The sequence below is a fragment of the Podarcis pityusensis genome (genome assembly GCF_964106645.2).
Source record: "Podarcis pityusensis genome assembly, chromosome: 17".
In the NCBI taxonomy this organism is placed as follows: domain Eukaryota; kingdom Metazoa; phylum Chordata; class Lepidosauria; order Squamata; family Lacertidae; genus Podarcis; species Podarcis pityusensis.
The window spans coordinates 10,628,675-10,656,542 of NC_138042.1; the positions used below are offsets into that span (position 1 = coordinate 10,628,675).

At 45.7% G+C, this 27,868-nt stretch overlaps 1 protein-coding gene across 1 annotated transcript; it reads right to left on the reverse strand.

The window, feature by feature from the left end:
- Nucleotides 1–1,453: 1,453 nt before the first annotated feature.
- AP1M2 (adaptor related protein complex 1 subunit mu 2) lies at nt 1,454–21,300 on the reverse strand. Its single transcript, XM_080988239.1, has 12 exons — nt 21,109–21,300; nt 18,351–18,507; nt 17,235–17,302; nt 15,934–16,064; nt 15,255–15,402; nt 12,658–12,784; nt 11,156–11,298; nt 9,784–9,855; nt 8,636–8,794; nt 7,014–7,139; nt 5,107–5,182; nt 1,454–4,243 (listed from the first exon to the last, which is right to left on the reverse strand). Exons 1-12 carry the CDS (start codon nt 21,148–21,150, stop codon nt 4,221–4,223), a joined length of 1,272 nt encoding a protein of 423 aa, XP_080844365.1. The 5' UTR covers nt 21,151–21,300; the 3' UTR covers nt 1,454–4,220.
- Nucleotides 21,301–27,868: the final 6,568 nt, after the last annotated feature.

Here is a 27,868-nt window from a genome sequence, read left to right on the forward strand (position 1 = left end):
GACCACTGGTCCTGTTAGCTAGGAATGATGGGAATTGTAGTCTCAAAACATCTGGAGGGCCAAAGTTGGGGATGCCTGAGTTAGAATTTCCTCTCTTGCAACTTAAGCCATGGGTTCGGGTCCTACCCTCCAGAGCAGGAGAAAACAAGCTGGCTCCATTTTCTGTGTGACAGCCCTTAATATATTTGAAGATGGCTATTATGCCTCCTCTCAATCTCAATTTTCCAGGCTAAACATACCCAACTCCCTCAACAGTACCTCATAAGGCTTAGTTTTCAGACCCTGGTTCATCTCATCAGTCGTCCTCATCAGCACACATAGGAGCCAACTTCTGAAGGTCGAGGTCCCTTCAGCCCCCCCTTAAATATTTGAGGGGGCCACCCCCCCCCCAGGTAGATGGGCATTGCCATTCAAATGGTCTTTGTGCACATCATCTTGTGATTAAGTGGGGTGGGGCTTACCTGGGCACCTCTGTTTGCACATGTTCCAGCTTGTCAACATCCTTAAATTGTGGTGCCCAGAACTAGGGACAGGACTCCAGGTGGAGTCTGACCAGGGCTTGCTGATCAGAGGGTTGGCAGTTCGAATCCCTGCGACGGGGTGAGCTCCCGTTGCTCTGTCCCAGCTCCTGCCAACCTAGTAGCTTGAAAGCACACCAGTGCAAGTAGATAAATAGGTACCTCTGCGGCAGGAAAGTAAATGGAGTTTCCGTGCGCTCTGGTTTCCATCCCAGTGCTCCATTGTGCCAGAAGCGGTTTAGTCCTGCTGGCTACATGATCCGGAAAGCTGTCTGTGGACAAACGCCGGCTCCCTCGGCCTGAAAGCGAGATGAGCACCACACCCCATAGTTTCCTTTGACTGGACTCAACCATCCAGGGGTCATTTACCTTACCTTTAACCTAGAGTGGTACTATTACTTCTCTTGTACTGGACACTAATGTGGATTCAGTCTGGAATAGCATGAGCCTTTTTTGCTGCTGCATCACACTGTTGACTCACGTTAAGACCCCTACCTCCTTTTCGCATGCACTACTGTCAAGGTAGGTGTCCTCTATTCTATATTTGTGCAGCTGGTTCTTCCTGCCTAAGTGTAGAACCTTTCATTTGTCCCCACTGAAATTAATTTTGTTAGTTTGGACCCAGTTCTCCAATTTGCTAAGGTCATCTTGAATCCCAATTCTGTCTTCTGCAGCATTAGCTACCCCTCTCAGTTTGGTGTCATCTGCAAATGTGATGAGCATCCCTACAATTCCTTCATCTTAGTTATGTTTACTCGAGAGTCATTAGAATCATAGAACTGTAGAGTTGGAAGGGACCCTGAGGGTCATCTAGTCCAACCCCCTGCAATGCAGGAATCTTTTGCTCAACGTGGGGCTCAAACCCAGAAATTAAGAGTCTCATGTTCCACCCAGCAGTGGTTCTCAAACTTTTTCCCACACTTTCAGAATAAAAATTTGCTTCTGCCACACAGAATTCTTTTATTGATAAGAAATACATTGGGAAACAAAAACAAACAACTCTTAGCGGTGCTTGATTTATAACACAGAACACAACTATTTTATATTATGATCGTAGGACATCCAGAAATTATAAAACAATGCAGCTACAGAAGAACATGAATCTTTCCCAAAATAGAATATTGATTTCTCTAGAATCTTCCGGCCATGTTTTCCATCCTCCCCTGCCACACCCTTTGGGGAACCACTGTTCTCAGGGAGGAATGCACAGGGCTTGGAGCAGCACGCAATCCTATATACCTGCGTGAAGTGGGCACCTGCCAAAATCTGCTGGTGAGGGCTTTGGCTCCCCTGCTTGCTGTGTTTAGCAGGTTTCTCTTTGAACATAGATAGGAAGCTTATACAGTCGTACCTCGGAAGTTGAACACCTCGCGACTTGAACGTTTTGGCTCCCAAATGCCGCAAACCCAGAAGTGAGTGTTCTGGTTTGGGAACGTTCTTTGGAACTTGAACGTCCGACAGGGCTTCTGATTGGCTGCAGGAGCTTCCTGCAGCCAATTGGAAGCCGTGGCTTGGTTTCTGAATGTTCTGATTCCATTCAACTTCTGAGGTACGACTGTACAGACTTGGAACAAATTACCCAGCAGCCCCAGAACTAATTTCTCTGATTTGCACACATTCCTTTATGCAAGATCTACGGTGGGGTTTTGCTATTTTGTTTTTTTGAGGGGAGGGGGACACACACAGATATTTTAAAGGCTTGAACCCAGGTGCCAAGATATTCTTTGCATTTGCTCTGCCACCGACCACTTTGCAGGAATTGGTTTGTGAGGCTTGCAAGTTTGTCTCTGAACTGCAGTTGGTACTGCTGGATCTGCAGGGGAACTTAATCAGGCATGAACTGCATTATATTAGGGAGTGCCAAAATCCTAACAGGTGGAAGATTCTGGGACAGGCTTAAATTGGAGGCCTTTCTAATGCAATTACTTTCTGCCATCTTGTTGCTGCAGACCAACAAATCCTTTTCTGGGATTTTTCTCACTGTACCGTACTTAAATAGACAGCATTCACTTTGAGGCAGCTTCATTACTAATGAAATAGATCTGTACATGGATCCACTTATATGCTGAGGCAGTGCTTTTTTTCTAAAAAAAATGTTTAGGGGTACTCTCATTTTCCTACTCATATTGAAATACTGCCCCTCAATGAGGCCAAACTTAGATTCACAAAATGTTTAGGAGTATGCGTACCCCCAGGAAAAAAAGCACTGTGTTGAGGTATTTTTTCACAGTATAACCACATTTATTTTATCCGCTTGCTTTTAGTGGCTTAAAAAGGGAAAGTTGGTAAACTAGAATTCCCTTTTCTCAAAGGGCTCGACTCAGGTTCAGGTTCCTGTACAAATCAACAGTAGCTTCAGACTGTTTCCGTAGCAACCACATCACTGAGACAAGAGCAAATCAAAGGACGATGGGTAGACAGGTTATCAGACTCTTGCATCCTATTTCTGCGTGTTTTTACTCAAACATGACATCACTGCATTAAATGGGGCTCACTCCAATATAAATGTGCATAGACTAGTATCAATAAATAGCAAGTGGATTAACTGCTAATCAGCTGGACATTCTCTTTTCCTGACCTTAGAGATGAAACCAAAGAAAGATTTAATAAGGGAAAATTGCATGTGGAGTATCTGGTTTCAAATAAACCAACTGAGAGGCAAAAGGAGCTCTGAAGAGGACAAATAGGCCTGAGCTTCTGCATTCCTCTCCAAATAATATTTGGTATTTTCGCTGTCAGGTGTCCAGAATGATAACTCCCACTATTGTAAGAACTGGCCAGTATGATTGCAAGCAGCTCCACTTGTTGGCTGTAGTGAGGATGCTTAGAATGTAGGAAGAAGGTGGAACAGAAAACCAAAGGAAATGAGGACTAATGACACACAACAGCGTCATGGTCACCCTGTCGAAATGGCCCAATTTCATTTCAACTTCTATTTACAGCTCATTGTGGTCTAAAGGACAATGGGAAGTAGTTTTGAGTCACAAATCTTAAAAATGAGGTAGCCACTATTCTCATCATACAATTAGGGAACAGACTGAGGGGGGGAAGGGGCTTGCTTGCAGCCACCCAGTGAGTTTGTGCCCAGAAGCTCCTAGTTCTAGCTTCTAAACACCATGGCAGGGCATGCTTTCCCTGCCTCTCTCTTCACCAGTCTAAGGCGCAGAGCAACAAGGTGCTTGTGGGGAGCTCAGCTTACCTTCCAGGCTGAGCCGAATGCTACACTCAGGTGAATGCTACCCGCAGGTGAAGCCAAACGCATCTCCCCCTGATGAGAACGCCAAGCTAAACCTTCGGAGCAAAGCATCACCACTGGTTCTGTGGAACCTTCTAAAGGAGGGAGGTTCTGAAAGAAGGCAAGGCACCTGGAAGAGTCTCTCCATCCAGGAATCCTGGAAAGGCACAGCTGGTCGGTGTTTTGCCACAGGTAAGTCCACTGCCACTCAGGTAGGGAAGCAATGCAGGTGCCATCTCAGGCAACAACCACAGAACCATCATTTCCTCCTGCAGGCATTGGGCAAACCAGCCCAAGAACTGCTGCCAAATCGAGCTGTGGTTGGGCAGAGGAGCAGGGTGGCATTTTGAGAGAAGGAGGACACACACACACACACACACAATTTGCTTCAGAGAGTGCCAACAAAGGATTCTTGGGCCATTCAGGCTTCTTCATTTTTGATGGTGTCCAGCTCTGCAAGATCACGACTAATGTGTCCGGAGCTGGTAATCTGGAACAAAAAAGGTAGAGACTATGTTAGGGCTGGGTCGGGCCAGTAAGGTTCTTGAAAGTTCTGCCTTTTCCCAGAGCAGCTGTTATGCCTGCAGGAGATGCTGAGCGATCAGGACAGGCAGGAACGAACCTGCAAGGAGTGAGGAAGCTTTAGCAACGTGCTCTCTCCAGCTCTCAAAAGTTTCTCGTCTGTGAAATGGGAACACTGACAAGCTCCCCCGCAGGGCTAATAGGATGGTGGAAAGTGGCCAATACTGCGTCAATTAAAAAAAGGGGGGGCATTTCCAGAGATTGAGAAATCCAAATAATTACAAACCTGTATTGCTTCTCTCTTGGGTAGATTCACAGCTAGAATTGCGAAACATATAGGCGAAGAACGAGCCTTGCTGAAAGGGAATCAGCATAGCTTCTGCACAGGGAATCTTGGGACAAGTCTTTTAGGGGGACTTGTTAGACACGGTCATGGTCTGACACTCTAAGCACTACACCACACTGGCTCCAGCAGAAAAGACTCGTCACACAGCTTTTAGTACAGTGGAAGCTCAGGTTGCGAATGTGATCCGTGCGCGATGCACGTTCACAACCTGCAGTGTTCGCAACCCACAGTGGCGCGTCTGCGCACGAGTGGGTACCAATTCAGCACTTCTGCGCATGCGCAAATAGTGATCTGGCGCTTCTGCGCATGTGCGACCCCAGAAGTAATCCTTTCCAGTACTTCCGGGTTTTGGCGGGTCCGTAACCAGAAAAAACGCAACCTGAAGCGTCTGTAACCCAAGGTATGACTGTACACGGAAAGTGCTCAGCCAGGGAAAGCCAATGTCTGTACAACCTGTATGCAGCTCAGCTTCCTTGACAACTTACCCCCACTCTGGGTGATGTAGCGGACCCAAGGCAGAGCCTGGTACCCACTCTTCTCAATTATCTTCATGTACCGCACCTGGGTTAGAGAGGGGTGGCAGGGGAGAGGACAATATCAAAGGAGGGCATCCGTCAACCTCCTCTAAACCACCCATCGCCATCAGGTCACAATGAAAGGCACTTCAAATCTACGCAGCATCTTGGCAAATTGCCCCTGCCCCACCTTCTCCCAAAGAAATATTGGCTACAATTATTATTATTATTATTATTATTATTATTATTATTACCATTATTACCGCCCTTCATCCAAAGATCACAGGGCAGTTCACAACATAAAAATACAAAACGGAAACACAAAATACATAACAAAAGCAAAGCTCACCAATAACCCCTCCCCCCACAGACACATTTAAAAGACCATAGGATGTTAATCAGCCAAACGCCTGGCTGAGGAGAAACATATCCGCCTGGCGCCTAAATATATGTATGTAATGAAGACAAACCTAGACAGCATCTTAAAAAGCAGAGTCATCACCTTGCCAACAAAGGTCCGTATAGTTAAAGCTATGGTTTTCCCAGTAGTGATGTATGGAAGTGAGAGCTGGACCATAAAGAAGGCTGATCGCCAAAGAATTGATGCTTTTGAATTATGGTGCTGGAGGAGACTCTTGAGAGTCCCATGGACTGCAAGAAGGTCAAACCTATCCATTGTTAAGGAAATCAGCCCTGAGTGCTCACTGGAAGGACAGATCCTGAAGCTGAGGCTCCAATACTTTGGCCACCTCAGGAGAAGAGAAGACTCCCTGGAAAAGACCCTGATGTTGGGAAAGATGGAGGGCACAAGGAGAAGGGGACGACAGAGGAAGAGGTGGTTGGACCGTGTTCTCAAAGCTACCAGCATGAGTTTGACCAAACTGCGGGAGGCAGTGGAAGACAGGAGTGCCTGGAGTGCTCTCGTCCATGCGGTCAACTGTTGGTCACAAGATATCCCCTACCTGGAATTTCTATTTGAGGTCAATTTTTTTGTAAATATTCCCCTAAGTACTTCCACTCACTCCTCGTCCGTTCCCAGTGTATTCTCTCCCATCACCAGCAGGAGCCATTGAAACAAGATCAAATATTGGACTTCCAGAGAGTTTAAATCCTCAGCTACAGTGTAATCGAGATGACCCTTTCGTATGCAGCTTTGGGAAGAGAGCTTGAATAATTCCAAGAACCATTTTACAGTGGTACCTCGGTTTACGAACTTAATCCGTTCCGGAAGTCCATTATTAAACCGAAACCGTTCTTAAACCGAGGTGCGCTTTCCCTAATGAGGCCTCCTGCCGCCAGTGCCCTTCCACCGTTTGGATTCCGTTCTTAGACTGAGGTAAAGTTTGCACGCAAACCGGGACACTACTTCCGATTTTGCGGAGTTCGTAAACCGAATCGTTCGTAAACAGGACTGTTCTTAAACCGAGGTACCACTCTATATCAGCAGATGGTAGCTACTTGCTCTTAACGTTTTAACCAACCACATGCCGTTTGCACTAAATCACAGCTTGGAGTCTGCAGTCAACCCAGTTTGCCTCTCAGTCAACCCCCCCCCCCAAGCTAGCTCTCACAAGTGTACAGAGTATGGGTAGGCAAACTAAGGCTCGGGGGCTGGATCCGGCCCAATCACCTTCTAAATCCAGCCCACGGACAGTCTGGGAATCAGCGTGTTTTTACATGAGTGGAATGTGTCCTTTTATTTAAAATGCATCTCTGAGTTATTTGTGGGGCATAGGAATTTGTTCATGCCCCCTCCCAATATATAGTCCGGCCCCCCACAAGGTCTGAGGGAGAATGGACCCGCCCCCTGCTGAAAAAGTTTGCTGACTCCTGGTACAGAGCCCCACTTCTCCATCTTCCGGTCAACTCCAGCTCACCTGTATCCCAGAGACTGTGAAGTAGGGGATTTCAAAACGGACTGAGATGGGCGGACGTCCCTCCAGCTCCTCATTCTCAACACTGGGCAGCCCAAAGTGGGCTCTCATCAGGTACTCCTTGCCACCCTGCAGAGCCAAATGCAAGAGAAGGTAAGGTCTTCTTCTTTAAGTCAATGGTTATGCAGGCCAGCCAATGCAACAACCTGACCCTAATAACCAAGAAGTGTGAATGAAGTTCATCAATGGCCACAGGGAAGGGGTAAGAAAATCCACCATGGCATTTCTGGAAGTCCTTACAGATCACATCCATGTGTGTGTTTTTGTGTGTTTTTAAAATGTATTTTTATTAAAGATTTCTTAGTTTACAAAAGTACGTGCATTGTCTCTTTTTTTCAAGCTGCGTTTCCTACGGATCAGTTTCATTTGTTGTGAGACATTAGTATCACATGCAGTATTAGGTTGGGAAGAAAAGAGGGGAGGGGAGAATGGTGAGTGGAGTGGGGTGGTAATGCCAATAAATAATAATAATAGCAATAATAAATAATAATAATTTATTATTATTATTATTAATACCCTGCCCATCTGGCTGGGTTTCCCCAGCCACTCTGCGCAGCTCCCAACAGAATACTAAAAACACGACAAAATATAAAACATTAAAAAGTTCCCTAAACAGGGCTGCCTTCAGATGTCTTCTAAAAGTCAGATACCGGTAGTTACAGGTAGGTAGCCGTGTTGGTCTGCCGTAGTCAAAGCAAAACAAAATAAATAAAATTAAATTTAAAAAAATTAAAAATTCCTTCCAGTAGCACCTTAGAGACCAACTAAGTTAGTTATTGGTATGCGCTTTCGTGTGCATGCACACATTTATCTGAAGAAGTGTGCATGCACACGAAAGCTCATACCAATAACTAACTTAGTTGGTCTCTAAGGTGCTACTGGAAAAAGTCAGAGAGTTGTTTACTTCCTTGACATCTGATGGGAGGGCATTCCACAGGGCAGGCACCACTACTGAGAAGGCCCTCTGCCTGGTTCCCTGTAACTTGGCTTCTCGCAGGGAGGGAACCACCAGAAGGCCCTCGGAGCTGGACCTCAGTGTCAGGGCTGAACGATGGGGGTAGAGACACTCCTTCGGGTATACGTCTATTCTTTTACTTAGTGCATGTGTGGGGTTTTGCGTCAGCGTCACTTGTATGGGTTCTCTTGCTATTCGCTTGTTGTACTTCCCTAGTGGTGAGAGAGGTTGGGGTGGCCAAGGGTGTGGTTGGTTGTCTTTGGTTGGCTGTAGTGAGATTTGGTTTTTTGTTTGAGTGGAGGGTGGGTGGGTGGATTTTTGGATCAGTTGCATTCATGTTTTCTCAAGGTTTGCTGGCACCTAATGGACAGGGATTCATGAGCAGCTACAGCACACTTAATAGTATAAGCTCTTGACCAGTACCAACTGCTCACCTCTTCCATTGCCACCCAACAAACTTGCAGGAGCACTGGACCATGTAACAGAATTGCCCCCTTCCCAAATGCAATGGAAATGTCCTGGAGTTAAACCTGCATCTTTGAAATCATCTGCAAAATTCAAAGGACAAAATGGGGGAGGAGATTTGTGGGAAAGGGGGCATCTCTCTCACCGGGAACGACTTGATGCTCCAGACGACAACATTCTTCTCAGGCTGGTATTTTGCACTGCCGATGCTGGTTTTGAACTTGGGCGAGTCGGCATCACTCGGGACCGGGACACATATCTCTACTCCATTGGCCACCGATTGCTTCTTGAATTGGCCCTTTGCCTTTCCAAAAGGGAGAAAGACAGAGAGATGCTCACAACAGTCTGTGTTTCACGCCTCCCGACTACGTCTCTGCCACAAGAGGAGGCAAGCCAAGGTACATTCTACCACATGTGGTGGACATGTAAAATAGTAAAAGAATTCTGGGAAATGATATATAATGAATTGAAAAAAAATGTTTAAGGTAACTTTTATCCAAAACCCAGAAGCCTTTTTATTGGGATTAACAGGAGATGAAAGACCTAAGGACTTAAAAAGACTGATTATGTGTGCAAAAACAGCCACAAGAATGCTTTTTGCCCAGAAGCAGAAGGAAGAAAAAGTCCCAACCAAAGAAGAGTAGATAACCAAGATGATGGACTATGCTGAAATGGCAAAGATGACCGTGAAGATCAGACACCAAGACAATAAAAAATTTAGTCAAGAGTGGAAAAAAATTATAGCGTATCTCAAAGACCACTGCAGATATCTAAAAACGTTAGCAGGATTGTTGTAACACTTATAATGTAATATGACTTAAGTTTAAAAACGGGATACAAAATGAATTTGAAAAATGTAATTAGATGCAATAGAAGAAACAGAAAAAATTGGAAACCAGGGGAAGGTGGGGGGAAGTCCAGGGATTTAAGTAATCTCAGATATGTACAAATTGAAAATGATTTAAATGTATATGAATTTTGTCTAAAAAATGAAAATAAAATATATATTTTTTAAAAGAGAGAGAAGGCGAGCCAAAGCAAGCTTTGAGCCAGGAGGGGCAGAGCTCATCACTGCTGTAGTGCTCCATGGAAGACTGGGAAGTGATCTCATTTCTCCAAAGCCCATACAAATCCTGCTTTTTGGATGATTTGGAGCAGCTGTTAAGAGTGAACAAAATCTATAGCAATAAATACACAAATATATTGTGTCCTCTTTATCATGTGTTTTCCTCCGATCGCCCTTATTATGGAAGCCTTGGGTAACAGGAAGCAGTATCCCCCCAAAAAACTCACCTTCACCATAATCTCCACTCGGCTGTGAGAGAACTTCTCAATGACAGACTCTATCCAGATGAGGGGCTTCACCTTCAAGCAAAGAGAGAGAATCTCATTCATGGGCTCCAGAGCCTCCAGCAGGTTAGAGCCAAAGAGCAAAAGGTGTGTCAGGCATGATAAAAGCTCAGAACACCTACAAATCCTGTCATCTCGGCTTAATCAGTCCTGTATACTTGAGAAATCTTGTGCCACCTTGGAGCAGCCAGGCGAAAGACTCTAAGAACCAGGTTGTATTTATCTTGCATTCACCAAATAACTGTTATCATCATCATTTGGTGATTGCAAGATAAATACTACAAATAGTTATTTTTCCAATTGCTTGAACAAGTGCCAGGGCAATAGGGCACATCTGATAGGAAGAGAGAGTTTCATAGCTGTCAACTTTTCCCTTTTCTTGCGAGGAATCCTATTCGGAATAAGGGAATTTCCCTTAAAAAAAGGGAAACATTGGCAGCTATGGAGAGTTTTGGCAGCAACCATCCCTGGCCTTCCTCTGAGCTTTAACCATTTAACAACAATGAGTTCTATTAACTGTCATGCTGGGGGGAAAGAGATCTGAGAAAGAAAGCAATGCCTGTGGGAATGTACAAAATGATGGGATTATTTCTAGTGTGGTTTATCCAAACAGTGCAATAGTACATATATAGGATTGCTGTTCCACATGTTTTATAGCGGCAGAAAATAGATGTCTCTATATATAGAGAATCTGCACCACTACAAGGTCAGCCAGCTGCAACCGTGAGTGGCTCAAGATCTGAAGATAACGCACATGGCTTCCTCAACAAGGAACCAGTTCGTCAGCTGGGCATAATTCCTGCTGTTAAGTTGTGGGCAAACATATCAGACGACACAGCGATTCTTCCAAAGCAGCTCTTTATTTGTAAGCTGGAACAGAACTGAACTGAGGAGCACAGTCAGCCTGCTTATATAGAGCTCCACTAGAATGCAACAGTAACCATTTTCTGTAACTAGCCAATCACTGAACGTCACTTTCGATCCTTCATTTGCATACAAACTATCCAATCACTGAACGTCACTTTCGATCCTTCATTTGCATAACTATCTACAGTATCCCCCTGCTGGCCCAGGGTGAGAACTTCAGTACATAACACCTGCCATCCTTCTGCAAAGAACTCTCTCCTCGCCAGCAGCATCAGCCTATAGATAAGTAGGCAAATGACCTAGCTGGGCATGAATCATTAGGAAAAAGATTATCTGGGAAAATTAGGCAGCTACTGCCTCAGTGCAACCATGCACAAAGGAGTTGCCTGTGTACCCAATGAGATCACCATGGCATCACTTTTTCCTGGGGTCTGAATCCCAGACTAACCTGTGTGTTCAGCCGATAGGACATGAGCTCAAAATCTCCATCAGGTGGGATAAAGGAGATGGTCCGGTCATTGTCAAAACGCGACAGCCGCACACATTGATGGAACTTGACATCCTCCAGCTCCACAGACTTATTTTTTCCACCTGAGAAGTCAGAAGTGTGGCTGTCACAATTGCCCAGGGGATAGCAGGGGAGAGACTACGCTCTAACCAGAGAAAAACAGCTGCCTGTCCTTGTGATTCTTGGCCTCTCAGTGTGGAATGGTCTCTTTAAATTTTAAGGTTCATTATTGTTCCACAAGATGTGTATTTCTTTAAAGGCCAGAGCAAATGACATGACCTAGTTTTACAGCTGTGAAGCAGTATAGCAGGTGCTGTTAAGTTGTGGTAATTAAGCTGTTGGGTATGGTATATAAAGAGCAGTATGTAGCTCTCTCGGTACCCTGGTGGATGGGTCATGCTTATTGATTTACTGTAAAAGGAGTTTTTGTTTTTGTTATTAAAACCTAGCAAAAGTTACTTTTGTGTTCCTTGTAATGTGTGGTCTCCCCAGCACGCCTTCTGCAGCGCAATTAATCTGCAAATAGCCAACACTCAGAACTCCAAGCATTCAGTGGGGAAGGTGCTTGCAAATAATAAAAATAAAATAAAACAATAATTTATTATTTATACCCCGCCTATCTGGCTGGGTTTCCCCAGCCACTCTGGGCGGCTTCCAACAAAGTATTAAAATACAGTGGTCTGTTAAACATTAAAAGCTTCCCTAAACAGGGCTGCTTTCAGATGTCTTCTAAAAGTCTGGTAGTTGTTGTTCTCTTTGACATCTGGTGGGAGGGCGTTCCACAGGGCGGGTGCCACTACCGAGAAGGCCCTCTGCCTGGTTCCCTGTAACTTGGCTTCTCGCAGTGAGGGAACCACCAGAAGGCCCTCGGCGCTGGACCTCCGTGTCCGGGCTGAATGATGGGGGTGGAGATGCTACTTCAGGTATGCTGGACCGAGGCCGTTTAGGGCTTTAAAGGTCAGCACCAACACTTTGAAAAGGAGGTTGTTTTTTTAAAAAGTCATTATTAAAGCCCTCAACTTTAAAACACAAACACCCAAAGACTGGAAGCAGCAGAAATATGTGAGTATTTGGCAGAAAAGAACACAGGCTGTCCATTCCCAAAACACGAGGTCCACATTAAAAGTTACCAGAAAGTTAATGATGAACAAAAGAAACTGCATTTTTCATAGACACACCCAGATGTGTGGGTGCTGCTCTGGTGTTTCAGTGAAAAGAGAGAGATGCCCCCCAAAAAATGCACCTGTATGAATGCTACTTTTGAAAATAAGCTCCTGGGCTGAAATTACACCTTGTCTACATAAAATGAAAAACCGCAACAATAAGCAAAATCCAGCCAAATCTAGTGTCATTCAGCCCAACACTTCCTGCTGCTGGAGGCTCTCTCTGCCCAGCCCACCCAACTGCTGGTGCTCCTGCTTTCAGGGCACTGGGTGACTTACGTCCTGTGATCTCAAAGAGCACCCTGTCGTTGAGGCCCAAACGCAGCTCTGGCATGCCGGAGAGGAAGACCTTCAGCTTGATGGAGCCCACAATCTCACTCAGCAGGACACTCCCATTGGCATTAACCTGGAAGACAGAGCAGGGTCTGAGTCTCAGGGTCACAACTCCTCCCATCTCCTCTCTTTGCCTGGAAGAAGGGGGGCTTCTGCCTCCTGTCCCTGATGACAGCCAGGATGAAACTGCAGCACCAGTCTTGGAATGAGCTAGTTCAGTTTAACGCAGTTTGCTGAATTAGTTCAAAAATCTTTGATCTATGCCTTGTAGTACACTAGTGTTTTTAGTGCTCTGTTGGAAGCCGCCCAGAGTGGCTGGGGAAACCCAGCCAGATGGGCGGGGTATAAATAATAATAAAAATTATTATATTATAAAATTGTGGAAAGCATTTGGAAATAGTGTATTTCTGAGGTTTGATGGCTCATAACCCCACTTTTTTGGAGTAATACCATAAAATTACATATCAATAGAAGGATAATTTAAGGAAGAATGTAATGTGGTGTAGTGGTTGAGAGCGATAGTCTTGTAATCTGGGGAACCGGGTTCGCGTCTCCGCTCCTCCACATGCAGCTGCTGGGTGACCTTAGGCTAGTCACACTTCCTTGAAGTCTCTCAGCCCCACTCACCTCACAGAGTGTTTGTTGTGGGGGAGGAAGGGAAAGGAGAATGTTAGCCGCTTTGAGACTCCTTAAAGGGAGTGAAAGGCGGGATATCAAATCCAAACTCTTCTTCTTCTTCTTCTTCTAATGCAACAAAGTTTGTTCAATTATCTGTATTCTATCAAAAGTTATAGCCAAATAACCAGAAAAAGGAAGCACAACTTGCTTAGGTTGATATGCAGTAGCTTTACATCGTTTTAATGCAGCCAATGAGCATGAGTGTTTAGAGAGGTAATCACGTGTTATGAGCCGTCAGACCTCGGAAATGCATTTTTTCCTAAAAGTTTCCACAACTTTGGCCATTAGTGTAGTTCCCACAACTGCCGAGTGAACTGAATGTAAATTGTTCATTTTGAGGTAGAGCTTTTAAATGTTTTCTTAGCTTCAGGTTCAATCTCCTACATGCATTTTCTACTGATCTTTGGGCTTTGAAGTTTAAGGATGATAATTGTTGGGAATAACAAGCCAAACAATTCACATTCCACTGTGTTTTCTTAAGCATGTTTTATACTTCAGCCCAGCAGCTTGTAACATTCTGAATGCCGAGGGTAAAATAATTGGATGTATTTGAATTGAACACGAACAGAACTAAAGGGACGAATATAAACTGGAATTTGTTCCTTTTTGGACACCTTAAATTGGAATTCAAACTAGCCCCTTTTTAAAATGAACTTTCAAAGCCCAGGGAAGTCACCCACCAGTACACAAAACATCATGGAAACAACATTACTCAGTATTTAGATGTGCTGTGTGCAAACTAAAATCATATATGAGTGGGCAGACTCAGGCATATCAGATCTGCTTTGTTTTTGCACTAGAAACCAGAGATCCTCCAACTGGATCTAGGTGCAAAATGGGGGTGGAGAGAGAAACAACACACAAAATTAAGGAACAAGCTCAGCCCAGGAAGTGGATCTCAGTACTAGAACTGAGGGGAAGAACCATAAAAGTCACTTTGTACTGGGGGGGGGGGAGGTGGGATATTTGCATTGCAGGGGGTTGGACTAGATGACACTCGGGTTCCCTTCCAACTCTACGATTCTATGAAATGTACTAAATAAATAAGGTAAAGGCAAAGGGACCCCTGACCATTAGGTCCAGTTGTGGATGACTCTGGGGTTGCGGTGCTCATCTCACTTTATTGGCCGAGGGAGCCGGTGTACAGCTTCTGGGTCATGTGGCCAGCATGACTAAGCTGCTTCTGGTGAACTAGAGCAACGCACGGAAACACCGTTTACCTTCCCACCGGAGCGGTACCTATTTATCTACTTGCACTTTGACGTGCTTTCGAACTGCTAGGTTGGCAGGAGCTGGGAACGAACAACAGGAGCTCACACTCTCTAATCACAAAGAGAGAGAAATCTATTCCTGCCCTTCATTTCAGCAGAAAGGGGTGTGGAGCAGCTTCTGTTGCTATTGAGAAACCCAGAAATCACCCAGGGATCTCCAGTAGATCCCGAGCTACCTTTTGCCCACTTTCCTTTTCTCATCTTATCATCATCTCTTCCAAGCTCGTTTGCTGTCGAAGCTGATGCTCTAAGAGGAGAAAATACTGTTTCAGAGCAGATCACCGCCATCCCTGTGGGAGCACCACCGTCACCATTGGAAACCAGAATTTATCTCAAGGGAGACACACACGGCCTCCTCTGAGCAGCTGCCAACGACACAGCTTTCCTCCTGCACTCTGCTGAGAAAGGCCAAGCACCCAGCAACTTCATGCCACCAGAGTTGATGCCCATGTAATACTTAATGGAAGGGAATTCCAATGGGGCAGGCGCCGCAAGACAAAAGGCCATGCCAACTTTTTCGGCTCCTCGCAATGTTGCCTGGATATCTACGTACCTAGGTGAGCCAGATGGACCCACATTCCTGCAATAACTCACCAGCAGATTGACAGATTCAATGACATCAATGAAGACTTCGTTCTTCTTATATTTGATGCCCTCCGACCTCCAGGAGACTGCATTGGTGACGGTGGGTGGAACGCGGGATTTGCCCGTGTCGAGCTTGTTGCCCTGCTGAGTGATGTACCTACATCAGGGTGAAGAGGGGGTGAGATCAAGATCCAGAACTGCCCTCATAAGATGCAGTCATTCCACCTCCCAGCAAGCACACCTTTTCAAAGGATTGCGGAAGACTGTAAAGAGCACCTTCTGCTATCTAAAGCAGAAGCAGAATCTCAGCAAAACTTCACATTGCCTGATCTGAAATGCCAATTCAGAATAAAAGGAATGTTTGAAACATTGATAGTTCAGATTTTGACATTTGCTTCTGAGCCCCCCAACACTGAAATTTAAGTATCTCTTCAGATCTCATTTCCCCCAAACTGAGGCCCCCTCAGAAATAAAGTTTGGCCCAAGCAGAATGATTAACATCTGAATTCAACACTTGAGATTTTACACATGGGAAACATTTTGTTCCACTTGAACTCCTATATACCCATCCTCAGCACATATAGTTTTCAAATCCTGTTAGGTCATTTATTTGCACAATGTCAGAAAGAGGTAGCAGGAAAGCAGGGGAAAAAAGGTTAGGAGAGGGGGAGCAGACCAAATGACTCACTCCTGCAAAATTTTACTATCTGTTGTCTGGGGAAACCCAAAATCCATAAGCTCATCCAGCAGTTCATACACAATGACAAAATTGTCGCGGATGCTCTCTTCTTCCAGCTCTTTGAAATATTCAGAAAAGACCTGACAATGAGAGAATGAAAGGTTTCACCCTACTGGATTTTATACAGAAGTGGTGACACCCCACCCCCCCGGTCCAGGGGTGAAGAGCCTAGAATTCCGCAGCCCCAATACCCAAATTCCAAATTCCAGAACTTTGATCCACCTACATTTGGCTCAAGCGTATCTTTCTTGCAGAATTCCCAGTGTGGGATGCATTAGTCATTGGGAAAGGAAGACAGATGGGCCCTTCTGGTATGCATAAGGGGCAGAGAGTTGGTTTCATATGGGTTGCTATACTCCCATTGCAGCCTTGCCAGATGGCGACTTCTACTTCAGTTTTTCCCAAACATCTGATAAGCGGCACACTTTTATTCTGAATTAAAATGGGAGGTAAATCCAAAGTAAATTGGATTTACATTTAAAGTTCTTAAGTGTAAGAGTGTTGTTTTAAACTGGTTTCCATTGGTGCTAAAATGTTGGGGTTTTTTAATTGCTCTGTTATTTTAATTGTTGTAAATCAGAGATGGGGAACCTATGACTCTCCAGATGTTGCAAGCTACAATTTCCATCATCCTTGTCTATTTGCCATGCTGGCTCAGGCTGGTGGGAGCTTCTGGAGGGCACAAATTCTTCACCCCTGCTGTGCCTTGAAGTTATTATTACCTTTTAACAAAACTTGAGAGTGAATACACTAAAAGACAGCATACAAGTTCAGTTTTCAAAGGCTGGAATCAATGGGGTAGAAGAGGCCAGTTTTTATGCTACAAAGGGCAAACTGGCCTTTCATCCCTGGCCCCAAAAAGATACTATCAGGGTTTGTAGTGCCAAGATGAAACCAAAAGCCTCAAGATCATTTGCGGGGAGGGCAGGGGTGCCAACCTGACAAAAATATTGGGGGACCCCAGGTATGCCCTGCCCCACACAATCGATCACATGATGCAGTTGACACACAGCATTTGAATGGCAATGCCCATGAGCTTTGGGGCACGCAGGCCCCATCAAATATTTTATTGGGGGGGTTAAGGGATCTCAGCCCCTAGGAGTTGGCTCCTATGGGGGAGGGTGTGTGTTGTCTGCATGCTACTCCAAGCCAACAGAATAACACAATGGGGAACTCAAAGATAGCATCAGCCTTTCCTATCTTGGTCCCCTGTTCTTCTTTGTACATCTAAAAATGGCTCCTTGACTTACCTCTACCACTTTATAGAGAAAAGAATACACTAGTGAGGCATTGGCATTCTTCATGGTTAAGGCCACCACTGCACAAAAGGTTAAGGGTAAAGAAAGAGATTTCTGAACTGATGGACTAGAGACTTGGGAATGGTCGGGAAGGAGTATTGGCTTTGGGGGACTCTAGCCTAAATAGAGGACATAGCCACCAATGCCAGGCAGTAGATGAACATTGGGATGCACAGAAACCACATGTGGATTCTTCAGTGGTTGTTTCCTTGGACTGGATCTTGCACCAGTTTGCAGTTTTCCCTTTTTGGGACCAGCCTTTCAGCTCTCATCTGACAACTCATCTCCTAAAATGAGGCTTCTGTCTAATCAAAAGGATTCTGCACATGCTTCATTCTTGCCCAGGGGTCAGCAACATTTTTCAGCCGTGGGCTGGTCCACCGTCCCTCAGACCATGTGGTGGGCCGGACTATATTTTGAAAAAATATATATGAATGAATTCCTATGCCCCACAAATAACCCAGAGATGCATTATAAATAAAAGCACACATTCTACTCAGGTAAAAACACCAAGCAGGACCCACAAATAACCCAGAGATGCATTTTAAATAAAAGGACGCATTCTACTCATGTAAAAACACGCTGATTCCTAGACTATTTGCGGGCTGGATTTAGAAGGCGATTGGGCTGCATCCAGCCCCCGGGCCTTAGGTTGCCTACCCCATTATTGCCCTTTCTCCATCATTCCAAAGAAGTACAGAAACGCAGGGCTTGCAATCTCCACTTCGCTGAAACTTAAGAGCACAGGGCAAGGCTAACTGAAAATAAACTGCCAACATTATATTGCTGTTATACAAATCTATGGTGCAACTGCATTTAGAATATTGTGTGCCGTTCACGCAGCACATAGACTGTGGTGCTCCCTCCCAGAGAAGGCAGTAATGGTCCCCTAACTTGGATAGCTTTAGAAGACAAATTCATGGAGGAAAAAGCTATCGAAGATTACCAGCCTTGCTGGCTATGCGCCACAGTTGGAGGCAGTAGTGTTTCTGAATCCAGTTGGACTTGGGTTTTGCCCCTCACAGGGGCTGCAGCATCCCACCCCTCTCCCCGGAATTAAAAGGATACAGTAAATGTTGCTGTGCTTGATCCAAAGGAAATGCACTTTCCCGCGGGACAGGAGTGGCGTCAGGGCACTTTCTTCCTCCTTCTGCATCAAGAGCGGCATGAAGTAGTCAATCTCTGACATGCTCACATCTCCTTTGTAGTTGCGGCTGATGAGCGGCTGGAGGATGGGAAAGAAGCTTAAGTCACGCTAGCCTTCCATGGCTGACACTGAGACACCCACAGTGCGTTGCTCACGTTATCGCTGATGCTTCCTCTAAGTAGCATCATGTATGTCATTCACCCACACACCATTTTCCAGGGAGGAGGTTTAGACTGGGACCCTTTACCCACTTACCTGGGAGTAAGACCCATAGAACTTAATAGGACAGACATCCGAGTGAATTCTGCTGTTAGATGCAAGTCTTCCAGGTTGCAGTCTCACCCTATATTCCCTGGCCACATACGCGAATGCTCCAAAAGCACATCCCGGTCAAATAAACAATAGATCTTCTCTACCTAACGGGCCTGTAGTTCTCTCCTTTGTGCTTTTCAGAGCCGGCTCTGTTATTAGGTAAAAGAAGCAATCGCTTCAGGTGACAGCAGTCACAGTCCCACATAGCATTCGCCTCTGTGGGAGAACAGAGATGTGCACCACAAGCCTCTCATGTACCCTCTAAACTTGCCAGCTGCTGTCAGGTGCGATGGAGGAAACCATCCCCCTGGCACAGCTGAAGTAAGATTCAACTGTCAATCTGGCCAGGGAGGGAGGCAATATCGTCCTTTGCTTCAGGCAGCAAATTGTCTTGTTCCACCCCTGGTCTTTTTCATCCTTCAACGAAGTTGTTATTTTAGAGATGTGGTGGGAGGAAAAGGAAAATGCAGCTGTACCATAATATTCACCACCCCCAGAGCTATCTCTGTCATGGACCAGGCTTCCCTTTCATGCCACACTTATTTTAAAAAAATGTGATACTGTACCTCCATGATCTTTCCCGCACAAGATCCTATTCAGTGCATAAACTCAGCTTTGTGTAAGATAGGGGGCACCCATCATCAGAAGGTTCCCCAAGTACTTCACTTACAGCAAACTCCTATAAGCTAACTACTCCAAAAGTATGTCCCATTGAGTTCAGTTGGGCTTACTTCCATGAAGGTAGGTATAGCAATGCAGCCTTAATAGTCGTTGTTATTATTATTATTAATAATATGCATGTAGATGAATTTTTTGATTGTTTAAAAATGCTTAATCAGAGTATAACAGCCCCTTATGTATATTTATTACCATCCTATTACAGAAGGGGAGGGGGGCAGTGATGCAGACAAACTAGTATCCCTAGCTAACAGGACCAGAGGTCAGGGACGATGGGAGTTGTAGTCCCAAAACATCTGGAGGGCCAAGTTTGCCTATGCCTGATGTAGACTGTCGTTTGCCTAACAACATGTAGTAAAGCTATAGCTGCGCTGAGACTTGCATTATTACACAGTACAGTGGTACCTCGGGTTACAGATGCTTCAGGTTACAGACTCCACTAACCCAGAAACAGTACCTCGGGTTAAGAACTTTGCTTCAGGATGAGAACAGAAATTGTGCGGTGGCAACAGGAGGCCCCATTAGCTAAAGTGGTGCCTCAGGTTAAGAACAGTTTCAGGTTAAGAACAGACCTCCAGAACGAATTAAGTTCTCAACCCGAGGTACCACTGTAATTGTAATTGTTAATAAAATTGCTTTGGGGGGGATTCTATAAGAGCGGGGGGCAGGGAGTAAATGTCTGAACAGTATTAGCATGCTTTTCATTCCAGTATTGAACAAACCGAGCAGTCTAGCAAATAAATCTGTTTGTCACCAATCTCCTCGATCTTGTGTTCAGATGTTGACTTTTCCGCTCAGGTTCTTAACTGCTACCTTGCGCTAGCTCTGATGCTGTTCCTCTCTTCCACAAATTGGCCTACTACTGTTCTGAACCCTGCCATCAACTGTTCTTGTTGTTGTTGTTTTGAACGGGTAGCAGCAGGCAGTTCCAGTGTGCACAGCTTATCACCGAGAAAGCAAATGTTTTTTTTCCAGTTTCTGTTCCTTAAAGTGATGGGCTCAGGGCTCATTCTGCTTTGCTGCTACAGCTCTGGCCCTGCTCTTTCACCCATTTGAAGCAACCTAGCTGGTCGAACAGGCTCCCTGATGCAACCAGAGCCAGCAGGGTGGCAGCAAGCAGGTCCACACGCTCCGGAAGCAACATTCCCAGGCTGCCTCCGTTCACTAAGCGGCCACAATTTTCAGACCACTCTTCAGCCTAGAAAAGGAGGGCCAAAAAGAATCTCCTTCACACCCGCTGTACACAAAATAGCCTGCAATGGAGCACCAACAAGCCCCAGCTCTGGGATAGGGGGTGCCAGCCAGACGCAGCACAGGTGGGCCCCATCTCCCGGAAGGTGGGAGCCGCAGGAAGAAACCTTGGCACCAGGGCCAGGAGCACCCATCTCTCTTCTTGTGCCCAGAGGCAAAGGTGGCCTAGCAGTTAGAAGGCACACCTGGGTGCTACTCAGCTCCTCACCTGGTCTCAAGAGGCTTTAACTTCCACTTCTCCAGGCTGAAAAGTGAAGAGGGGGATAAGGGTACACAGTATGAATGGAGGTCTGCACCAGGTAACACCCAGAAGCTTGGATCTGGCGAGCGGAAATACTGGAGGGCGTAGAGAGAAGGGGGAGTTATTTGGGAAACTTCGCCTGGAGGGTGGAGGCTGCTCTGCCCCACCTGAGAGGAAGATCTGGGGGTCACACTCACCTTGCCTTTCAGGTCAAGGATAAAAACTGCCGAGGCGGACATGCTGCTCCTGCTGCGCCCACTTCCTCCTCCTCTCCTTCTTCGCTCGCTCTCGGCAGCCACCTGGGCTAGGTGAGGGCGCTGCGTCTACAGGTGAGCTGGGCTGCCTTAAAGGAGAGGAGGCAGAGGCAGCAGCAGGAGGAGGGTGTGGGATAGAAGTCCTCCGACAGAAAGGAAGTGGGAGGACAGACGTCGCAGTCTCTCTCTCGAGCGAGGGGCCGGACAGACGTGTGCACGCGCGCAAGCGAGTAGCCCCATAGGATCCCAGCCGAGATCCCGATCCCGTGTGAAGAGAGGCTGGGAAGCAGAGGAACGCCCCGTTCTTAATTCTCCTCTCGGTTTCCCCATTGAATCCGGATGATGAGTTGGGTTTAGTTTGGTTGGGTTGTAAGTTCTCTTTGGGTTGCCCTGGGCAAGATAAAGGGAGCAACAAATTTAATAAATACTAAACAGTAACCATAATCATGACGACGGCTTAGGCGTAGCCAAGAGGGGCGCCCCTCCTAAATCAAGTAAATCAATAAAAATACTTAATTAACTGAGGTTCTGCCCTCCCAACAGAAATCCTGAATACGCCCATGGATGATGTTGATGAAAGGCTCACTTGGTGCCTTCAATATATATCTTTAGGCATCAGGCGAAAACGTTTCTCTTCAACCAGGCTGATTAACATTCAGTGGCTTTTTATTTTATTTTTTATATAATTTTTATTAACATTTCTGTTTTACAATTTAAAATACTCATTTTTACATCTTTAAGATATCCATGATTTCCCTTCTTCTCTTTCCATGGTTCATTTTACATATCATAAATCCCTGCATATTTTACAGAAATTAAACCATTCAGTATTCCATTATTACATCCATCAAAACTTATTTACACTGTTGAATTTATCTTAACGCTGCTGCCAGTGTTTTCAGCTGTACACAGTTATTTCCCATATATGCAATAAACGTTTTCCAATCTTCTCTAAACGTATGTTGTTCTTGTTCTCTTAATCTATATGTTAAGTCTGTGAGTTGTGCATAGTCTGTCAATTTAAGTTGTTGTTCTTTGGTTGGGACCTCGCTCGTTTTCAAATTTTGGGCTAACGAAACATGGGCCGCAGTACAGTCGTACCTTGGAAGTTGAACGGAATCCATTCTGGAACCCCATTCGACTTCCAAAATGTTTGGAAACCAAAGTGCAGCTTCTGATTGGCTGCTGGAAGCCCCTGCAGCCAGTTGGAAGCCCCATCGGACGTTCAGCTTCCAAAAGTAGTTCGCAAACCGGAACAGTCACTTCTGGGTTTGCGGCGTTCAGGAGCCAAAACGTTTGAGAACTAAGCTGTTCGAAAACCAAGGTATGACTGTAGTAGCATTTTTAAATGTGCTTGTGGGGAGTTATTGGTTTTTGTTTTATTATGCACTTAGTATTCTCATTTTGTTTTTTTCTGTTGTGAATCACCCTGTGCTATCCAGATGAAGGGGGATGAAGGGTAGTATACAAATTGAATAAAGAAGAAGAAGAAGAAGAAGAAGAAGAAGAAGAAGAAGAAGAAGAAGAGGAACAAGAGTGATCCACATAAAAACAGTGTCCCCCAACAATACAAATCCATCGGGAAGTATCTCTGACTCCTCTTCCTTTTCACTTCTCAATGTATTTGTACCCAGGAGTGCTTCAGTCGAGGAAAAACATTTTTTAAATATATAAATAATTTTATGAATGAACAAATTACTTGGGATACCTTCAGGTATTTAAAAAGATAATAATATAATAAACGCTAATCATAGTGCTGATGTTCTCCCCACCCCTTAGCTGTAAGCTGGATTCTGTGTGTTGCTGGTGGCAAAGCCCAGAGAAGCTGCTGTGACGGGTGGGTGAATGTGGGAGAAGCAGCCGGCCGCCTGGAATTCTGCAGCTGACGAGGCAGCGCATGGCAGGCCTTCCATTGTGCTTTGGCGACAGTGATGACTGCATGGGAGTGATATTTCGGTGGAGGCAGCAATGCCCTTCACACAATGCCAGGCTTTATGAGGCCAGGAGAACTCTGTGTGTATGTGTGCGCGCTAGACCTAGGATTAATCCCAGCTGGAATGTGCACAACTCCTCCACTGCAGGCAATGTCAGTAACGCTATGTCTGAGCCACAAGAAGACCCTGTAGAAGGCCAGAAAAGCTGGACAAAGGACCTCTGAAGCCTGGAGGGAGGAATACTGTTTTAAAAAGCTCCTTGCATGCTTTCAGGTTGGATATGAATGAATAAATGTCATACAGCCAAAGATGCTGTGTTCTGTCTGTGGGTCCTGGTACTTTATGTGCCATTGTTGTACTATGATGGTTATGCTCTACATGCACAGCTGAAAACAGCAATGCTGTCAAACACAAGTTGCTGGAAGCCACAGGAGGGGAGAGGGCTCCCAGTACATTTCTGAGCACAATTCAAAGTGTTGGTGCTGACCTTTAAAGCCCTAAATGGCCTCGGTCCAGTATACCTGAAGGAGCGTCTCCACCCCCATCGTTCTGCCCGGACACTGAGGTCCAGCGCCGAGGGCCTTCTGGCGGTTCCCTCACTGCGAGAAGCCAAGTTACAGGGAACCAGGCAGAGGGCCTTCTCCGTATTGGCACCCGCCCTGTGGAACGCCCTCCCACCAGATGTCAAAGAGAAAAACAATGACCAGACTTTTAGAAGACATCTGAAGGCAGCCCTGTTTAGGGAAGCTTTTAATGTTTAACAGACCACTGTATTTTAATACTTTGTTGGAAGCTGCCCAGAGTGGCTGGAGAAACCCAGCCAGATGGGCAGGGTATAAATAATAAATTATTATTATTATTATTGTCTTCATGTTCTCCTCACTGGTTTCCCACAGGCCAGCCACTGGGAGAACAGGATGCAGGCCTGATCTAGCAGCCTCTTCTTATGTTCTTAACCTGCGCTTTCTCCTTCCCCCAGCTCTTTTCAATTCCTCCCACCTTCTGGAGCAGACAGGATTCTTGTACTTTTCTGGAGACTGGCTGGGGGTTGGGCAAGGGGATCGGGTGAAGAGCAGATCCAGTGGAAACGCCACTTTATTTATTGTTTAATTCCTTTATTTATTGGATTTATATACCGCCCTATACCTGGGGGTCTCTGGGCGGTTTACAGAATAAAATCAAGATATAAAACCACAAAATACATAATAATAATAATAATAATAATAATAACCCAATAGCCCCACCCCCAAAAACACATTTTAAAAGGGCATAGGATGTAAATCAGATCAACCAAATGCCTGGTTAAAAAGGAAAAATTTTGCCTGGGACTTAAAGGAGTATAATGAAGGCGCCAGGTGAACTTCCCTGGGGAGAGCATTCCGCAGATGGGGAGCCACTGCAGAGAAGGCCCTTTCTCATGTTGCCACCCTCTGCACCTTTCAAGGAGGAGGCACACAAAGGAGGGCCTCAGAAGATGATCTCAGGGTCCGGGTAGGTTCATATGGAAAGAGATGGTTCTTGAGGTACTGGATTCCTGAGCATAGCTGTCAACCGTCCCTTATTTGACAGGAAACTCCCTTATCCCAGTGTCTCGCTGCTGTCCCTTATTGATGATGTCCCTTAAATTTCCCGGGTTTCATGCTCGCCCGGCTCAGGAGGGAAGCAGCGGCTCGGGATCCTCCACCGCGTGCGAGAGAGCGCGCTGGCGCCATTGTCCTGGCGCGAGGAGTTCCATCGGCCCTTCCCTGCCCGAGAGAGAGGGGGGGAGGGAGAGAGACTCTTGCCCACGCCGCCCATGAGCCCGGAGGCAGCAGCGGTGGTGGCAGCTGAGGAGGCAGCCTGAGGGAGGAGGAAGAGGAGGGGATGGGGAGGGACGCAGAAGGGCGGCGCTGAGGAGATTTCACCCCTCCCATATCCAAGAATCTCCTGAGGAGTCTGCTGATTCTCCAGAGAGGAGGAGGCATGTTCTGCTCTCTACTTATTCTGCTCCAGCACTGAGTCAGTCAGTCAGTCAGTCAGTGTCGGGGGGGGGGGGGGGGAGAGAGAGAGAGAGAGAGAGAGAGAGAGAGAGAGAGAGACTGAGTGTTAGAGATCGTGTGTATAGATAAGGTTGCTGCTAAGAGCAGCTGCAGACACTCAGTGCAGTGCAGCATTTATTTATGCTTAGACCTATTAAGCTCTGTATATAGTTTGTATAGTTGTAGATAGAATAAAGAAGATATTCTACAGAGCTGCTCTCCGAGTTGTTTATATACTCTGCTAGAGTCTGCTGTACTCTGCTGTGCGACGACTGTCTTCTTGTGGGAGTGAATCCGGTGCTCACAACTCTAAGCTGTGAGTCCACAGCACTTTGACGTGTTCCTGTGCAGAAGGTGGTCTCTGGAAGTGCTACCCAGCTCGCCTAGCCCAGTCGGGGCTGAAGTGTGTGAGTCCAGTTGGTGGCACTAGCTCAAGGGCGATGCTGACAGGCGCTTCAGCGGCTGCCGCGGCGCCGCAACTGCCTCATGCTGGATTGACAGCATCTGTCAATCCTGCCAATGTATGTAACTTTTTACAATAGCAAAATCCCTTATTTTGGCTGCTGATCCCTTATTTTTGAGGCTGCTGGTCCCTTATTTTCAAATCTGTAAGTTGACAGCTATGTTCCTGAGTCCTTCCTTCCTTTGTTCTCTATCACACACTGCTAAAGTGGCAGGGCAGTTTTCCTGTTTGCACCTGATAAGCCGATTATGGAAGATCAGGTTGTGTGTGTTTGTGTTTTTAACCCTTACATGGCAAGTTGCACCTGCCAAATAAGCCTGCCAACCTTTAAAACCAGTCCCCACAAGCTGGCTCCTGTGCCTTTTAACAACAACTTGATTGCCAGATGTTGGCGAATGCTCCTTCTCCATGCTGTGAAAAAGCTTTGTGTGTTAACTTCTGCAGAAAAGCTGCTGTCCAGCACATTTCTCTCCCCTCCCATCCCCATTGGTTAACAAGCACCAACTATACGCCCCAGGTACCCTCTTCTGTACACCTGTTAAAGATTCATAAAGAGCCCTGTCCTCAGACCGCACCTAGTCACCTTAGATTACACAGTATGAGTAAGATCTGGTGGCTGGCTAGCAGTTTGCAGGCACAGTTGCAGAAGAGAAGAAATCTGTTTTTGTTGCTATAGCCCAGACTCTGGGTATAACCAAAATCAAGATTTGGACTGACTGGTAAAATCATGAAAACCACACATACTGGGAGCAAGTCCATGGTAGCTGGTTAATGCAGGCCAAAGCTGCTACAAATGGCCCTGCCAGGTTTAGGGTAAAATATCAACAGGAAGACCCAGAAATTGCTTTGAGCCTCTTGTGTAGGATTGCCAGCTTGACATGCAGAAATCTATAGATCAAACTTTGCACAGCAGGGGCTTGTTAAAATGCTGACAGTTAAATAATAATAATAATAATAATAATAATAATAATAATTTATTTATTTATACCCCGCCCATCTGGGTGGGTTTCCCTAGCTACTCTGGGGGGCTTCCAACAAAATATTAAAATACAATGGTCTGTTAAATAGCTGTTGTTTGGTTGATTTAGGAGTTTGGGGTTGGGGTTATTGTCTGCTGCTTTCAGAATCACAGACTTGTAGAGCTGGAAGGGACCGTGAGGTTCTTGTAGTCCAACCCCCTACAATGCAGGAATCTTTCGCCCAGCGTGGGGCTCAAACCCACAACCCTGAGATTAAGAGTCTCATGCTCTACTAACTGAGCTGTCTCTCAGCTTTGTTTTATAATTTTGCCTTGTTGTGCTGAAAAAACGAATGCTGCTTTGGATGTTTGAAAAGCCAATTATAAATATTTTACTTTTCCAAAAAGAGAGAGCTCAATGGAATCTCCCTGTCCAAAGGCAATGGGCCTTTGAATACCAGCTGCTGGCATGCAGACAGTGAAGGAGGGTTTGGGGTTTTTTTTGCCTTCATGCCCTGCTTAGGGGCTGCTTCTTCGAAGCATCTGGTAGGCTGCAGTTGGAAGCAGACCTTGGTTTGCTCCAGCAGGGCTCTCTTTTCTATGTAGCCCTAACAGCCAGAGTCTCAATTAAGTATATAAGAACATAAAAAGAGCCTACTGGGTCATGCCAGTGGCCCATCTGTGGGAAATGAAATAAAAAAATTAAGGTCTTATATATATAATAAATGTTCATAATGTACCAAGCAAACACGTACATAAATATATAAACCACATGTCTGAAGCAGCACAGAAAAATAGCCCTGAAAACCATTTTGACTCCCAAACTGACCAAATGATTTCTCTGCAAGGTCAAGGAAAATGGAAAAGCATCCCCATTGTCTTTTCCTTCACAAATCCTGTCTTAAGGGTATGTCTGTGTATGAATAGGGTGAGCCTGTGACCTGGCTCAGGAACTAAGTATTTATCATTACAAAAGACTGGCCAGGCTCCCCAGGGTATCCAATCAAGCATTAACAGGTAACCTGCCAGACAGGAGGTAAACAACGCACTCAGATTTCTGTTGTAGACAGCCCTTTCTGTGATTTAGGTATGATGTGTCTTGGGGGTGGTCTTGGACTCCAGAGCAGGCAATTAAAAATGTCTGTGTAAGGGCAGGCACACCATGGTTCTGGGTTCCTCCTCCTTCTCCTGCGTGTGAGGGGAGCACCCTGTTGCAACAGTTCAATAAAGATCAGCCTTACTAGCTGCTTTGCTTCTCAATATTCTCTGGTTGGCCTCTGTTATTTTCTCTGAGTGATGGAGAACCTGCAAAGGACTCTATAAGGGCTCT

Bases quoted from the DNA above. Each gene is read 5' to 3' on its own strand.
- AP1M2 (XM_080988239.1), bottom strand. From the start codon at position 21,150: ATGTCCGCCTCGGCAGTTTTTATCCTTGACCTGAAAGGCAAG. The intron at 16,065-17,234 runs GTAAGTCAAGGA...TCTCATTGTCAG, and splicing joins TTCTCTATAAAGTGGTAGAG to GTCTTTTCTGAATATTTCAA. The intron at 8,795-9,783 runs GTGAGTTTTTTG...CCTTTTGGAAAG, and splicing joins GAGTGGAGATTATGGTGAAG to GCAAAGGGCCAATTCAAGAA.